Source organism: Eptatretus burgeri, chromosome 4 (assembly GCF_056783735.1).
Source record: "Eptatretus burgeri isolate ZD-2024b chromosome 4, Ebu_testis_v1, whole genome shotgun sequence".
Lineage (NCBI taxonomy): Eukaryota > Metazoa > Chordata > Myxini > Myxiniformes > Myxinidae > Eptatretus > Eptatretus burgeri.
This window is the reverse complement of record NC_140964.1, coordinates 81,084,463-81,100,780: the sequence shown is the minus strand read 5'-3', so window position 1 is coordinate 81,100,780 and position 16,318 is coordinate 81,084,463. Positions and strand designations below refer to the sequence as shown.

Here is a 16,318-nt window from a genome sequence, read left to right as displayed (position 1 = left end):
CAGGTATGGGAGCATGTGCCAGAACAGCACGTCGCTGCGTCCACTTTCCGCCGGTACTCCAGGGGCCTCCGTCTGGCCATCCCCCAGGCAGAGGCCAGGCCCATCCCCATCTCCTTGAGATGATGGTCAACCTGTTGCAACCATGAGGCACATGGTCGACCCACTGGCCTCCTCCACTCATGAGACTCCCTCGCTGAGAGAATCTGGTGAGCAGGATCAGAGTCAGGAAAACGAGCCACATGTCCATACAGCCGCAACTGACGCTCACGGACTATGCAGGTAACAAATCTCATCCGAGTCTCTCTCAGCAACCGCTCGTTGGACACAACATCCGACCAGCGATAGCCAAGGATTCTCCGAAGAGACCTGGTACCAAAGGAATTAAGTCTCCGTCTCAGATCCTTGGTCAGAGTCCAAGTCTCGCACCCATAGAGCAAGACTGGAAGTACCAAGGACCTGAAGACTCGGACTTTCGTCCTCCCGCACAGGTACCGGCAGCGCCACACCCCATAATCCAGTGAATCCATGACTCCCCAGGCCCGACCCAGACGTCTATTGACCTCTGACTCGCAGCCAGCAGAGACATGAATATCACTGCCAAGGTAAGTGAATCTCTCCACGACCTCAACATCCTCACCACAAACAGACACAGACAGGGCAGCAGCATCCAAGATGTCACCGAAAGCCTGGATCTTAGTTTTGACCCAAGAAACCCGTAATCCCAACGGCTCCGACTCCTCATTCAGCACCTCGAGGGCCCCCAAGAGGATGTCTAAAGTCTCCGCAAAGATGACTGCATCATCTGCAAAGTCAAGGTCCGAGATCTTGACATTCCCAAATGACGCACCGCAACTTGATCTCTCCGACATCCTCCCTAGAATCCAGTCCATACAAGTGCTGAAAAGTGTTGGGGCAAGTACACATCCCTGACGAACTCCAGTAACAACTGGAAATAAGTCAGAGATGGTACCACCACACTTCACAGCACTCAAAGTACCAGAGTAGAGTTCAGACATCAGATCGATCAGTTTTGGTGGCACCCCACGTAGACCAGAATCCTCCAGAGGACATCCCGATTCACTGAACCGAACGCTTTACAGAGATCAACATAGGCTGCAAGCAGCCCCTTCCGAAACTCTCGTCTGCGTTCGGTGAGGACACGAAGTGCAAGGATACGGTCAATCGTTGACCTCTTTGGTGTAAAGCCTGACTTCTCTGGACGCTGGTGCTCAAGCAGATGGTGGCGAACCCTATCGAGAATTATCCGAGCAAAGACCTTGCCCGGCACTGAGAGCAGCGTCACCCCTCGGTAGTTGTTGCAGTCTTGGCGATCACCCTTCCCTTTCCAGAGAGGGACAACAAGGCCCCTCTTCCAGTCAGTTGGGATGATGCCTGTGTTCCAGGCAGAGCACAAAACTGCATGCAACGACACGAGTGCAGCATTTCCACCAGCCTTGAGAAGTTCGGCATGGATGCCACAGATCCCTGGAGCTTTACCCTGTTTCAACCGGGTCACCGCAGCCCGTGTTTCCACAAGCGTAGGTGGACCACAGTTGATTCGAGCGTCAGCAATAGAGATTGTAACACCCTTGACGTCCAACTCGACAGTTGGGGGATCAGCCTGGTACAACCGCTCAAAGTAACCGGCCCAGCGGGCCTTCACTTCAGACTCCTCTGTCAAGAGCCTACCACTCTCTGCTCGAACTGTAGTGCTCTGAGGGATGGGCTTGGATGAACGTAATGCGCGAATTCCCCTGTAAGCGGGACGAGAATCACCTGTCCACAGGTGATGCTCTACCCCCTCACAGATTCCTCGCACATAGGTCTCCTTGTCCACCCTCAGTGCACGTACAGTTTTATGCCTCAGCTCCCTGAACAGCTCAGCTCTGCCATTCAGCCTGGCCCTGCGACTCTGGTCAATGGTATCCAGTGTCCCTTGAGAGACAAAATTCTTCTTTGCCCTGCGGTGAGCTCCAAGGCATCCACCGGCAACATCAAGGACGGTGGTCTCGAAGGCGCTCCACAACTCTTCAGGACCCCCCAAAGCACCCAGACCCCCCAAGTGTCCACTCAGCCTGTTCGCAAACTCCTCAGCGACTCTCTCATCCCTGAGCTTGGCAACATCCAGCCTCGGCTGGGATGGTACCATTCTCCAGGATTTAAGGTGCAGCTTTAGAGTTGCTACAACAAGCCTGTGGTCAGTATTGAGGAACTGAGCACTCCGGTAGACCCTGCAGTTCTGGATCATCCTCCAACGACCGTCAATGAGGACATGGTCAATCTCCTTTGCCACACCGCCAGCGTTGGAATACCAAGTCCAGTGATGAGCTTGTGGGCGCTGAAACCATGACCCAGCCACCCTAAGTCCATGACTTCTTGCAAAGTCAAGGAACTTAGTGCTATTCTGGTTCATAGTTCCTGACCCATGGGGACCAACACACACCTCATAACCGTCCCTATCAGTTCCAGTCGATGCATTGAAATCCCCCAAGACTAGAAGTGTATCTCGTCTGGGGCACTGATCAACCACAGACTCGAGTGTGGCGTAGAATGCATCCTTCACGGTGAGATCACTTGCCTCAGTCGGAGCATAAACAGAGACCAGGGAAATGACACCTAAGGAGTGACGAATCCTTAATCTCATAATACGCTCGTTGACCGGTGTTACCTCAATTATCATTGGGGTCAGCTTATTGGACACAGCTACAGCAACTCCTTGGGTATGTTAACCTGTCAAAGGGCGGAGGAGCTCCTTGTGAGCCAACGGCCATCCATATCTAGTGCCCAACTGTGTCTGCGGACGTCCTCCTGCAGTTGGGTCACTTCTTATTAGGAGGTTGGTGGCAGGATTTGCACTCCGGCCACCGTAAAACCCTTCATTCCGCAAAACGCAAAAACGCAAAAAAAAATGAAAACCCACTCCGTGGGAGCACCTCCTGTGCAGCTTCCCTTCGCAGGGCAGCTCACCGGATGACGGGATTGGGGCAAAGCCTTCGGGACCCCCAAACTTTGATAGGAGGGAAACCACGGGGTAACATCCCTGGGTCAGATTGCGGGAGAGTGTGTCGGAGTGGTGCTGAGGTGTCGTCCACCGGACGGCGGTCTCCTTGGGTTAACCTGAGGCGGTCCCTTCGGGTGGGTGCCTGGAATGTCCTATCCCTAAGAGAGGATGATCACCTGTCTCTGTTATCATCTGAGCTCAAGCGTTTGGACATCGGACGGTGAGGTCAAACATCCAAAACATTCGATTTTTGATGGTTTGGTGCAGAATCATCGTAGAAACTTCTGGTTTGTGTCGCTACCTTCTCAAGAGACAGCTTATATTAGACAAGGTCAGAGGTCAAGTTGACGATTTCGTAAGTACCAGTCTATGACTTTGTATGTTTGTTTGTTTGTTTGTTTGTTTGTAGGCACGATAACTCGAGAACGGAAGAAGCTACCAATGTCAAATTGCACCACGTGATTCAGGAGGGTGATGGCTAGTGCTGATTAGATTTTGGTCAAAATCGGTCAAAGGTCAAGGTCACAGTGAGGTCAAACATCCAAAACATTCGATTTTTGATGGTTTGGTACAGAATCATCGTAGAGACTTCTGGTTTGCGTCGCTACCTTCTCGAGAGACAGCTTTTATTAGACAAGGTCAGAGGTCAAGTTGATGATTTCGTAAGTACCAGTCTGACTGCTTGTTTGTTTGTTTGTTTGTTTGTTTGTTTGTAGGCACGATAACTCGAGAACGGAAGAAGCTACCAATGTCAAATTACACCACGTGATTCAGGAGAGTGATGGCTAGGGCTGATTAGATTTTGGTCAAAATCGGTCAAAGGTAAAGGTCACAGTGAGGTCAAACATCCAAAAAATGATAACTCGAGAATGGAATAAGCTACCAATGTCAAATTACACCACGTGATTCAGGAGGGTGATGGCTAGTGCTGATTAGATTTTGGTCAAAATCGGTCATAGGTCAAGGTCACAGTGAGGTCAAACATAAGTCCATAAATTCACGTGGAGAAATGGAGTATTTTTGCTTCGCTCGACGTTACGAGTTCATTTTAACTTCAATTTTAATTTTGTCTTCGGTTTTTGCGATCACTTAGGACGCTTAAAACTCGGTTGTCGAAATTCTGGTAAAAATCGGATGTTTTGGAGACGTTTTAAGATTGTATAAAAAATATTTCACTCGACGCATCAAGGGTCGTCCCATGATGCAGTGCGCTTGAGCAGACGCGTCGTTGAGTTACTTTAAGGTTTAATTGCGTGGAGAAATGGAGATTTTTGCTTCGGTCGACATTACAATTTTTGATGGTTTGATACAGAATCATCGTAGAAACTTCTGGTTTGTGTCGCTACCTTCTCTAGAGACAGCTTTTATTCGACAAAGTCAGAGGTCAAGTTGACTATTTCGAAAGTACCAGTCTATGATTGCTTGTTACTCATGAAATCTAAAGATTTCGTAAGTATATTGATGCCTTCCGTTTCTGTTTGTTTGTTTGTTTCTTTGTAGGCACGATAACTCGAGAACGGAAGAAGCTACCAATGTCAAATTACACCACGTGATTCAGGAGGGTGATGGCTAGTGCTGATTAGATTTTGGTCAAAATCGGTCAAAGGTCAAGGTCACGGTGAGGTCAAACATTCTATTTTTGATGGTTTTGTACTGATAACTCGAGAATGGAAGAAGCTACCAATGTCAAATTGCACCACGTGATTCAGGAGGCTGATGGCTAGTGCTGATTAGATTTTGCTCAAAATCGGTCAAAGGTCAAGGTCACAGTGAGGTCAAACATCCAAAAAATGATAACTCGAGAACGGAAGAAGCTTCCAATGTCAAATTACACCACGTGATTCAGGAGGGTGATGGCTAGTGCTGATTAGATTTTGCTCAAAATCGGTCAAAGGTCAAGGTCACAGTGAGGTCAAACATCCAAAAAATGATAACTCGAGAACAGAAGAAGCTTCCAATGTCAAATTACACCACGTGATTCAGGAGGGTGATGGCTAGTGCTGATTAGATTTTGGTCAAAATCGGTCAAAGGGCAAGGTCACAGTGAGGTCAAACATCCAAAAAATGATAACTCGAGAACAGAAGAAGCTTCCAATGTCAAATTACACCACGTGATTCAGGAGGGTGGTGGCTAGCGCTGATTAGATTTTAGTCACAATCGGTTAAAGGTCAAGGTCACAGTGAGGTCAAACATCCAAAACATTCGATTTTTGATGGTTTGATACAGAATCATCGTGGAAACCTCTGGTTTGCGTCGCTACCTTCTCTCGAGACAGCTTTTATGAGACAAGGTCAGAGGTCAAGTTGACGATTTCGTAAGTACCAGTCTACGACTGCTTGGTTGTTTGTTTGTTTCTAGGCACGATAACTCGAGAACGGAAGAAGCTACCAATGTCAAATTTCACCACGTGATTCAGGAGGGTGATGGCAAGTGCTGATTAGATTTTGGTCAAAATCGGTCAAAGGTGAAGGTCACAGTGAGGTCGAATATTCGATTTTTGATGGTTTGGTACAGATAACTCGAGAACAGAAGAAGCTACCAATGTCAAATTACACCATGTGATTCAGGAGGGTGATGGCGAGTGCTGATTAGATTTTGGTCAAAATCGGTCACAGGTCAAGGTCACAGTGAGGTCGAATATTCGATTTTTGTTGGTTTGGTACAGATAACTCGAACAGTAGAAGCTATCAATGTCAAATTACACCACGTGATTCAGGAGGGTAGTGGCTAGCGCTGATTAGATTTTGGTCAAAATCGGTCTAAGGTCAAGGTCACAGTGAGGTCAAACATCCAAAACATTCGATTATTGATGGTTTGGTACAGAATCATCGTAGAAACTTCTGGTTTGCGTCGCTACCTTCTCCAGAGACAGCTTTTATTAGACAAGGTCAGAGGTCAAGTTGACGATTTCGTTAGTCCCAGTCTCTGACTGCTTGTTTGTTTGTTTGTTTGTGAACAGTATTACAGAAAAACTCCTCGACGGATTTCGACGAAACTTGGTGGGCGGGATTAGGTATGGTCCAAGGATCATGCCATTAGATTTTGCACGTGGTCCAAAGTCCAATATGGCCGCTATGGCGGCCATTTTGAAAAAAATATTTGAATTTTTTTGCATTTCTTAATGTTTTAAATGATTTCCACCCCCCCCCCCCCCCCAAAAAAAAAAATTTGCAACTTTTTTTTCAACAAAATTTCGATTTTTTTTTTTGAATTTCTACATGTTATAAGTGATTTCCAACAAAAAAACATGCCAAAATTATAATTGCGGCTGATTTTGGAACTTCAGGTGGATATACCCATGTAAAATCAATTTCTGTCTCGAGGAATCTAGTTAATCTAGTTTCACTGTCAGGTCAGGTTCGATCTGTGACCTGCTACAGGTACCATGTAAACCTGTACTAACCTGTTCCATGGTCGGGTTGGCGGCGACTAAACCGTCTCCCCCACCAGGTTTTCTGGTGAGGAGGGTGTTTGGATATGGACACCCAGCAGGATTAAAAACAAAACCTGTCAAAGGGCGGAGGAGCTCCTTGTGAGCCAATGGCCATCCATATCTAGTGCCCAACTGTGTCTGCAGACGTCCTCCTGCAGTTGGGTCACTTCTTATTAGGAGGTTGGTGGCAGGATTTGCACTCCGGCCACCGTAAAACCCTTCATTTCGCAAAACGCAAAAACGCAAAAAAATCTGAAAACCCACTCTGTGGGAGTACCTCCTGTGCAGCTTCCCTTCGCAGGGCAGCTCACCAGATGACGGGATTGGGGCAAAGCCTTCGGGACCCCCAATCTTTGATGATAGGAGGGAAACCACGGGGTAACATCCCTGGGTCAGATTGCAGGAGAGTGTGTCGGAGTGGTGCTGAGGTGTCGTCCACCAGACGGCGGTCTCCTTGGGTTAACCTGAGGCGGTCCCTTCGGGTGGGTGCCTGGAATGTCCTATCCCTAAGAGAGGATGATCACCTGTCTCTGTTATCATCTGAGCTCAAGGGTTTGGACATCGGGATTGCAGCTCTCTCTGAGGTTCGGAGACCGGATTGCGGAGAGATAATGGTGGGTGGTTACACCGACTATTGGTCTGGTCGCTCTGATGGTTACCATACCCAAGGAGTTGCTGTAGCTGTGTCCAATAAGCTGACCCCAATGATAATTGAGGTAACACCGGTCAACGAGCGTATTATGAGATTAAGGATTCGTCACTCCTTAGGTGTCATTTCCCTGGTCTCTGTTTATGCTCCGACTGAGGCGAGTGATCTCACCGTGAAGGATGCATTCTACGCCACACTCGAGTCTGTGGTTGATCAGTGCCCCAGACGAGATACACTTCTAGTCTTGGGGGATTTCAATGCATCGACTGGAACTGATAGGGATGGTTATGAGGTGTGTGTTGGTCCCCATGGGTCAGGAACTATGAACCAGAATAGCACTAAGTTCCTTGACTTTGCAAGAAGTCATGGACTTAGGGTGGCTGGTTCATGGTTTCAGCGCCCACAAGCTCATCGCTGGACTTGGTATTCCAACGCTGGCGGTGTGGCAAAGGAGATTGACCATGTCCTCATTGACGGTCGTTGGAGGATGATCCAGAACTGCAGGGTCTACCGGAGTGCTCAGTTCCTCAATACTGACCACAAGCTTGTTGTAGCAACTCTAAAGCTGCACCTTAAATCCTGGAGAATGGTACCATCCCAGCCTAGGCTGGATGTTGCCAAGCTCAGGGATGAGAGAGTAGCTGAGGAGTTTGCGAACAGGCTGAGTGGACACTTGAGGGGTCTGGGTGCTTTGGGAGGTCCTGAAGAGTTGTGGAGCGCCTTCAAGACCACCGTCCTTGATGTTGCCGGTGGATGCCTTGGAGCTCACCGCAGGGCAAAGAAGAATTTTGTCTCTCAAGGGACACTGGATACCATTGACCAGAGTCGCAGGGCCAGGCTGAATGGCAGAGCTGAGCTGTTCAGGGAGCTGAGGCATAAAACTGTACGTGCACTGAGGGTGGACAAGGAGGCCTATGTGCGAGGAATCTGTGAGGGGGTAGAGCATCACCTGTGGACAGGTGATTCTCGTCCCGCTTACAGGGGAATTCGCGCATTACGTTCATCCAAGCCCATCCCTCGGAGCACTGCAGTTCGAGCAGAGAGTGGTAGGCTCTTGACAGAGGAGTCTGAAGTGAAGGCCCGCTGGGCCGGTTACTTTGAGTGGTTGTACCAGGCTGATCCCCCAGCTGTCGAGTTGGACGTCAAGGGTGTTACAATCCCTGTTGCTGACCCTCGAATCAACTGTGGTCCACCTTCGCTTGTGGAAACACGGGCTGCGGTGAACCAGTTGAAACGGGGCAAAGCTCCAGGGATCTGTGGCATCCATGCCGAACTTCTCAAAGCTGGTGGAAATGCTGCACTCGTGTTGTTGCATGCAGTTTTGTGCTCTGCCTGGAACACAGGCATCATCCCAACTGACTGAAAGAGGGGCCTTGTTGTCCCTCTCTGGAAAGGGAAGGGTGATCGCCAAGACTGCAACAACTACCGAGGGGTGACGCTGCTCTCAGTGCCGGGCAAGGTCTTTGCTCGGATAATTCTTGATAGGGTTCGTCACCATCTGCTTGAGCACCAGCGTCCAGAGCAGTCAGGCTTTACACCAAAGAGGTCAACGATTGACCGTATCCTTGCACTTCGTGTCCTCACCGAACGCAGACGAGAGTTTCGGCAGGGGCTGCTTGCAGCCTATGTTGATCTCTGTAAAGCGATCGATTCAGTGAATCGGGATGTCCTCTGGAGGATTCTTTGTCTTCGTGGGGTGCCACTAAAACTGATCGATCTGATGTCTGAACTCTACTCTGGTACTGAGAGTGCTGTGAAGTGTGGTGGTACCATCTCTGACTTATTTCCAGTTGTTACTGGAGTTTGTCAGGGATGTGTACTTGCCCCCACACTTTTCAGCACTTGTATGGACTGGATTTTAGGGAGGATGTCGGAGAGATCAAGTTGCGGTGCATCGTTTGGGAATGTCAAGATCTCGGACCTTGATTTTGCAGATGATGCAGTCATCTTTGCGGAGACTTTAGACATCCTCTTTGGGGCACTCGAGGTGCTGAATGAGGAGTCGGAGCCGTTGGGATTATGGGTTTCTTGGGTCAAAGCTAAGATCCAGGCTTTCGGTTTTCAATGGCATCTTGGATGCTGCTGTCCTGTCTGTGTCTGTTTGTGTTGAGGATGTTGAGGTCGTGGAGAGATTCACTTACCTTGGCAGTGATATTCATGTCTCTGCTGGCTGCGAATCAGAGGTCAATAGACGTCTGGGTCAGGCCTGGGGAGTCTTGGATTCACTGGATCATGGGGTGTGGCACTGCCAGTACCTGTGCGGGAGGACGAAAGTCCGAGTCTTCAGGTCCTTGGTACTTCCAGTCTTGCTCTATGGGTGCGAGACTTGGACTCTGACCAAGGATCTGAGACGGAGACTTAATTCCTTTGGTACCAGGTCTCTTCGGAGAATCCTTGGCTATCGCTGGTCGGATTTTGTGTCCAACGAGCGGTTACTGAGAGAGACTCGGATGAGATTTGTTACCTGCATAGTCCGTGAGCGTCAGTTGCGGCTGTATGGACATGTGGCTCGTTTTCCTGATGCTGATCCTGCTCACCAGATTCTCTCAGCAAGGGAGTCTCATGAGTGGAGGAGGCCAGTGGGCCGACCACGTGCCTCATGGTTGCAACAAGTTGACCATCATCTCAAGGAGATGGGGATGGGCCTGGCATCTGCCTGGGGGATGGCCAGACGGAGGCCCCTGGAGTACCGGCGGAAAGTGGACGCAGCGACGCGCTGTTCTGGCTCATGCTCCCATACCTGACCTGACCTGAATCTAGTTATGACGAATGAATTGAGTATGTAAAAGTTAAAAGGGAAAGTTGCAAACTATAACTCTGTGAGTACTGTTGACGTCAAATTGAATGAATAGGATATCAGGTTCACTTGAGTGACCTTGCAGTATTTGCGGCGGAGGTTTTGCACTCTACCGAGTGCTCCCCCTCTAGTTTACTTGTTGTAATCGTCTTAATTTATTTTGCCTTCCTAACTCCGGTGTCGAACAGCGGTATCACCATCAAAACCTGAAGAGCACTCGCCAAGTTGCTTAACCAACCCCCCAACAGTATGCTTGAAGAAACTTTCAGAAACGAAACGTTTAATTTTTTCTTTGTATATATCTATGCTGAAGTGACAGGTTGTATAATGAAAGATCGTACAAAAAGGAGAAATGTGGTGTAAAATAAAGTTGCACGTTTTCAGCAAGCCAGCTACCACCCGATACAACGTGGGGCAAAACGCAGGCAAGCGGCCCCTGATCTTTATTCAAGTCAATCGATATACAACAAATGTTGAAGAGCGCTCGCCAAGTAGCTGAAGCACTCAAGGAAGTGCTTCAACAAAATGGTTCATAAGGAACAGCTGGCTTGGCAAGTGATTAGCGATTGCCAATCCGTCATATTAAACGCCTCCTGGAGATGTCCAAAATTTCAAACTATATCCAAATTGGACAAATTAACACTTTTTTTTTAGCAGTCACAACTGCTGCTCAGTTCAATTCTGGAGCTTAAATTTTGTAATTTGACACAGTTTAAGAGATTCTCGAGGTTATGGCATGTGCAAGCCTGCTGTTGGCTTAATGGTTCGGGTGGTGGGCTTGGGATCCTCGGGTGCTGAGTTCAAATCCCGCTTGGCTGTTGAATTAATACCAGGTGGGGTTAACTCGGTCTGTCATCCTTCCGAGGTCGGCAAAATGAGTGTCAGTTTGCTGGTATCCTGTGTCGGAGTGGCGACATGTCCAGGATTGTGCCCAATAGCCAAGGAGACTTGCTTAGGCAGCACCAACGCTCCACACAGAGTATGATCCCAATGGATGGATGGATGGCATATTCGGAAATGAAATAAAGCCATGAACACTGGCATCTCTGGGTATTTATAAGCATTGCAATGTACCCAGGGATTTGAAGTTATGGTGAACAGGCATTCGAAAATACGAGTGAGGAAAGTGGGGCAAAAAAATAGACTATCGTTGAGAAATCGTTGTGGCCTGTTTGTTCCAAGTCGAGGTATTCTTGAGCAGGCCAAAAAACATGATGACTTAAGACCCCTTCGAGGGACATCGAGGTACCAAGGATGTGCTTTGATAAAGGATAATTGAATAAGGCCGTTAATTACCTTGAAAAGGGGTGTTTAGATTAAACAAAATACCTGATTTTCACTCATGCACTCCCTTGGAGTTCCCTTGGTGTGCATGCTAAGTTTCATGGTTTTGGAGTTATGGAGGACACACACACCACACACACACTGACATTTATTGGTATACTCGCAAATACCACCCGTGGCTTTGCTGACAGGAACACTAAAGGGGTGAGGGAGGGAGAGATGGGGGAAGAGGAAGAGAGGAGTGCGGGAGAGTGGAGAGGTGGAGGGGAAAATAGAAGCAAGAAGAGGTGTGGGAGCGAGGAAGGATGGGAGAAGGGAAGACAGTGTGAGGTGAGAGGAAGGGAAGGCAGTGTGAGGGAGGGTCCTGCCGGACATAACCACTGTCTGGAAATAACCACATCCAGATATGTACAGACATAACCACCGTGCGGATGCGGGTGGAGATAATCGTCTGGATATGTGCGCAGATAACCACCGTCCAGATGCGTTCGGTGGTGGGTGGGAGGGAGGGAGGGAGAGAGAGAAAGAGAGAGAGAAAGAAAGAGGGAGCCAGACAGACAGACAGAGACGGACAAGCAGCATCATCTCTCTATTAGGAGGGGGTGGAGTGAGGTGAGGACAATGAGAGAGAGGTATGGTGGTGGGGGTTGTGGGGGTAGGGGAGTTAGCAGAGAATGTTGTGCTTTATACACACATACACGCACGCACGCACGCACGCACACACACACACAATCATCATGTGACAGGTGGAAAAAAGATTTGGCTCTGTCATTGAGAAAACTAGTTAATACGGTAAACAGCTCGGAAATTGCGTGTTATGAAATGTATTTTGCTTTGAAACTCAAAAAGAGAAACGCTATAACCTTTGTAAAGCACTACACCAACTCGTATAAAGCTGGAAAGGCACTCAGTAGAGTGCATACCTCCGCCACGGAATGCCTGATTCACAAGAACATATCAGGTCCAATACATTTTTGAAATATCTTGCTATATATATATATATATATATATATATATATATATATATATATTTTTGGCCCTGTCTCTCAATGGTGAAGAATCACTTTAGCAATTAAATAATTCTCGTATCGTATCCAGAAGAAATCGTTGCGGCCTGTTCTCAGTCGAGGCATGGTTGAGCAAGCCAAAAAACATGGCGGCTTCAGACCCCAGCGAGGTAACCCAGAAAATGCCTGAAGACCCCAGAGAGCAAGGTGGCTGAGGATGCGCCCGATAAAGTATATTATTAAATATGGCTGTTGATCATCTTCAAAAGGGATGTTTTAATAAACCCAAACACCCAATTTTCAGTCAGGCACTTCCTTGGAGTTCCCTTTGTGTGCATGCAATGTTTCAGGTTGCTAGGTTTCATGGTTTTTGAACTTATGGAGGAGACGCACTTTATTAGCGTATATATAGCATATTTTTGATGCATAGTCGAGGCTCATGAAAGAGCTAGTTCGAATACACTGAACAGATCATAATGCAACAGTATAAAAGGAACAGCAGAGAGAGGGGAACAAATAATGGGTGTGGGGAGGAATGGGGGCAGGAGAGGTTGCATGGGGTGGGCAAGAATCGTATGGAAGGGAACTCTCAGGAGGGACAATTGGAAAATCCTGAAGGAGGAGGGATTGGGACGGTGGTTGCTGGTTAACGAGCTGAGAAAAGATCATGTTTTTGGATTGGTGACTATTTGAGATTGTGGTGATCAGCTGTGAATGGGATTGAAGAGACTGGTTAAGACCATCGAATGAGTGGAGTTGAGCAGTAATTCTGGATTTTGGTAATTTAACCAGAAGGGGGTTACTGGAAGACTGCCTACACTCTCCAGAAACCCGTGGGGACAGAGCACGGAAGGGGCAGGGGGTGCAAGACCAGAAAGGATGCAGTAGCAGATTGAGACCACCGATCTGTCTGCTTGAGGCATAGGCCATCACATCTCCACTTGCAACGTTGGGTTGAACTCACAGGGTTTCTGTAACCTCTCCACTTGTAAAAGATGATTGGAAACAATAAGGTTTGGTTTGATAAACTTGATATGGCCTTGCTTTTGTTTCTCATGGATCAGGAGCAATGACACCACTGATTACGCATCACTAACAAAGAACCGGTCTTTATAGATGTGCTAATTCCCCCACTTTTATGATTTATGTCTTGTAATACAGGCTTCCACCATGTGACACTATACAATACATGTGCACATAGAGAGACTTGGGGTCCTGCCCCCCACCTTGAACCCCCGGAAGTGAATTATTTTTACCCCTAATCGGCTTGTGTTATACCTGGAACATGCCTTTTTACCTGGCAGATGCAGAAAAACTCAGACTCCTGCTTTCTCCCTCTATAAGGACTATTTGACAACACTCCCAATTTATTTCTATTCTGTGGTGAGCCTCTGGAAAAGGTGCAGCTTGTGGAGCTCCTTGGCCTCACCTTATGCAATTATGGTTACCCTTTGTAGTCAAAGATGGCCATTCACACTTGACATACGAACACATTTGTGCTTGAATTTGTTTGTTTATAGCGTGGGAGCTGCAAGCCCACGCAGCAATCGTAGCTTAAGGTAGTTGGAAATCGACCCTGGTGTCAAGGAATATCCTAGCAGACCAGACCACTTGGTTATGCGCAGCTTAGTACAAGAATTTGGGATTTGTTTTTGGTGATTGGAATGACATGTAGTCTTCTCAAAAAACACCATAGGATCCTGAACATCCACAAACCAATGCCAGCAGCCATGTCCCCAGTTTTTCATCCATTCGAAGGATGGCACATGTTGTGATGCAACATTCTGCCTATGAAACAGCAATCTGACAGCTTTTGTCGTTGGGCCAAGAATCAAAACCAAATGAAACTGCTCGAAGGGAACTGCATATCCTCTGGCTCAACCTGCCAGTCCCATCAGTTATAACCTGTCTTGGGCAGATTATATTCCCAAGCTAGCTTTTAGAGCTTCCTGTGGTCTTTGCTTTTTCTGTAGGACCAACTCCTTCATCAGTCATCCTCGGCTTATTATAGCGTACAGGATCTTTATCTAGAGTACCATCGTATGGGGTTTTCCCTGTGGACTGGTGCTGCTGCTTCATATCTTGCTCCTGTTGAGGCCATGGAGTCTCAAGGCTGTCTGTGCACTGGCACCTCATGACAGAAGACTGAGGGTCTGCTTCCTGCTCACTGCGGGTAGGTCGGTGGTCCTGCAGGCTTTTTATCAGTTCCATTCTGGACTTGCTCCTGGAGTCTTATTATCTCTCTTCCCAACCACTGCTCCTCCAGGTTGCACATGTTCTACCAGAAACTCTTGCTTTGTTACATGACTCTCCCAAAGTCTAAGCTTGACACTCAACCACATTCATTCATCCCTTTCTTCTCCTCACAGAGAATTGTCTTCCCGAGTCTATCTCAGGTTCTTCCCTCCAGGACTTCAACAGGTGTTCAGTGTTATCGCTTCTCTAACTCCCTAATATTGGATCACTCAATTGGACCCTAATAAATACATAGACAGTCAGGAATTGTTTTGTCTAGTGTGGATTGGGGAGTTTAACACAAGTTTTGTGTATGTGAAGTTATTTCAGCTCAGCAACAGAGATCACCTTTAACGAGATCTGCCTCAGGCTATTGTTATGCGGATGCGGATGGGGATACAGAACTTCATTCTCGCTCATCATGGTTCTTGTACTAATAACTTGTTGGTGAACACAAGATGTGCCCCAACCTTTGGTGTGCACGTTGTGATTTGTTCAAGTACCACTTTCCATGTGCAGAATGTATTAATAACGAGTTGTTTTTTTTTTTTCGATACAAAATTTAGGCTCATGGAAAAGCAAAATCTTGGCTCGTGTTCCACTACAGACTCGAAGGACTTTGGGATTGCATTGGCAAGCATTACAGTTAACTAGTTTGTTGGATCCAGCTCCAGCTGGTTTGACAAGCTTTTACCTTTGGTTTGATTGAAGCCTCAATAATAGATTCTCATGTTTCTGTTAAAAACAAAGTTTATTTGTTTTTCATGCTATGTATTTGATGTATCAGGTACACACGCAAGAAGATGAAATGCCATACATGGCAAATTTGTTTTCATGGGATCACTTTTGTAATGGATGGTCGGGGCTGTGTCTTTCAGGATGGAAATGGAGTGGTACGTGGAAATTACCTCTCCGTTTTTCTGGAACTATCTGCTGGCTTACCCGAGACGTCAAAGTAAGTGTGAAATCTCCACTACATTGTCTTAGAATCCTCTCTGCCGATGCTGGTTTCCATGATTGCCAAACAACATTGCATTATATGATGTGAGATGGGCATCTTGACTGTATGCACTCCATATTATGTGCACTGAGTGACAGACTCTAAAAAATCAGCTTTGACAAGATTATTGATGAGGTTGTGGCTGCATCGTGGTGCAAACGTAATTTTAGTTAGGTTTACTTTTGCGATAGTTATTTGTTACTTTACGTCCAATTGTGATAATCCGTAATTGTTTTCTCAAAATACACTGAGGAAATCTGTGAAGCACTGTTGGTTGCTTTTTTGAAAGCTACATGTTGCGCTCACACACAGACCCACAAAGTTTGTAAAGAAAAATACAAAATGTGCATATATATATATATATATATATATATATATATATATATATATATATATATATATATATATATATATATATAATGATCATTGCCATGACTAGAACAGCACTCAGCAGAGCGCCAACCTCCGCCAGGCTAACCAGTTTATGTTTTGTATGCCACTGATGTGCCGGATCTGGATCCGGACCTGAACCAAAATCTAATCGGCTTCATCGTCTCACCTTACCAACTCATCCACAACTTTTTGGAATATCATGCTATATATCGGTTTTGGACCCATTTCTCAATGGTGAAGGATCACTTTAATAATTTTTAATATTCTCGTATCTGAATTTGGATTCGGATCTTCGCCAAAATTGACTCAATTCGTCGTCGTCACACACCCAACCTGTCCACCAAATTTCATCTGAATCTATCCACAACTTTTTTGAGAAATCATGCTCACAGTCAAACAAACACTGACATTCAGACAGACAGGGGCAAAAACCACCTTTGATGGGGAGGTAACAGAGGTTTTCTCATGAGGTTGTTTCGTCTTCCCTCCAAGTCTTCAAGACAGCTGTTCAACACCAT

The 16,318-nt window shown here is 46.9% G+C and overlaps 1 protein-coding gene across 1 annotated transcript in view; it reads left to right on the top strand.

Annotated features, from left to right (window-relative positions):
• TRIM37 (tripartite motif containing 37) overlaps positions 1-16,318 on the top strand; it is a gene marked incomplete at its 3' end in the record, with an annotated part of 187,900 nt that overhangs the window by 103,249 nt on the left and 68,333 nt on the right. Inside the window, exon 14 of the mRNA XM_085876555.1 lies at positions 15,286-15,362. Coding sequence (XP_085732681.1) covers positions 15,286-15,362 — 77 coding nt within the window. The remainder of the gene's footprint in view (positions 1-15,285; positions 15,363-16,318) is intronic.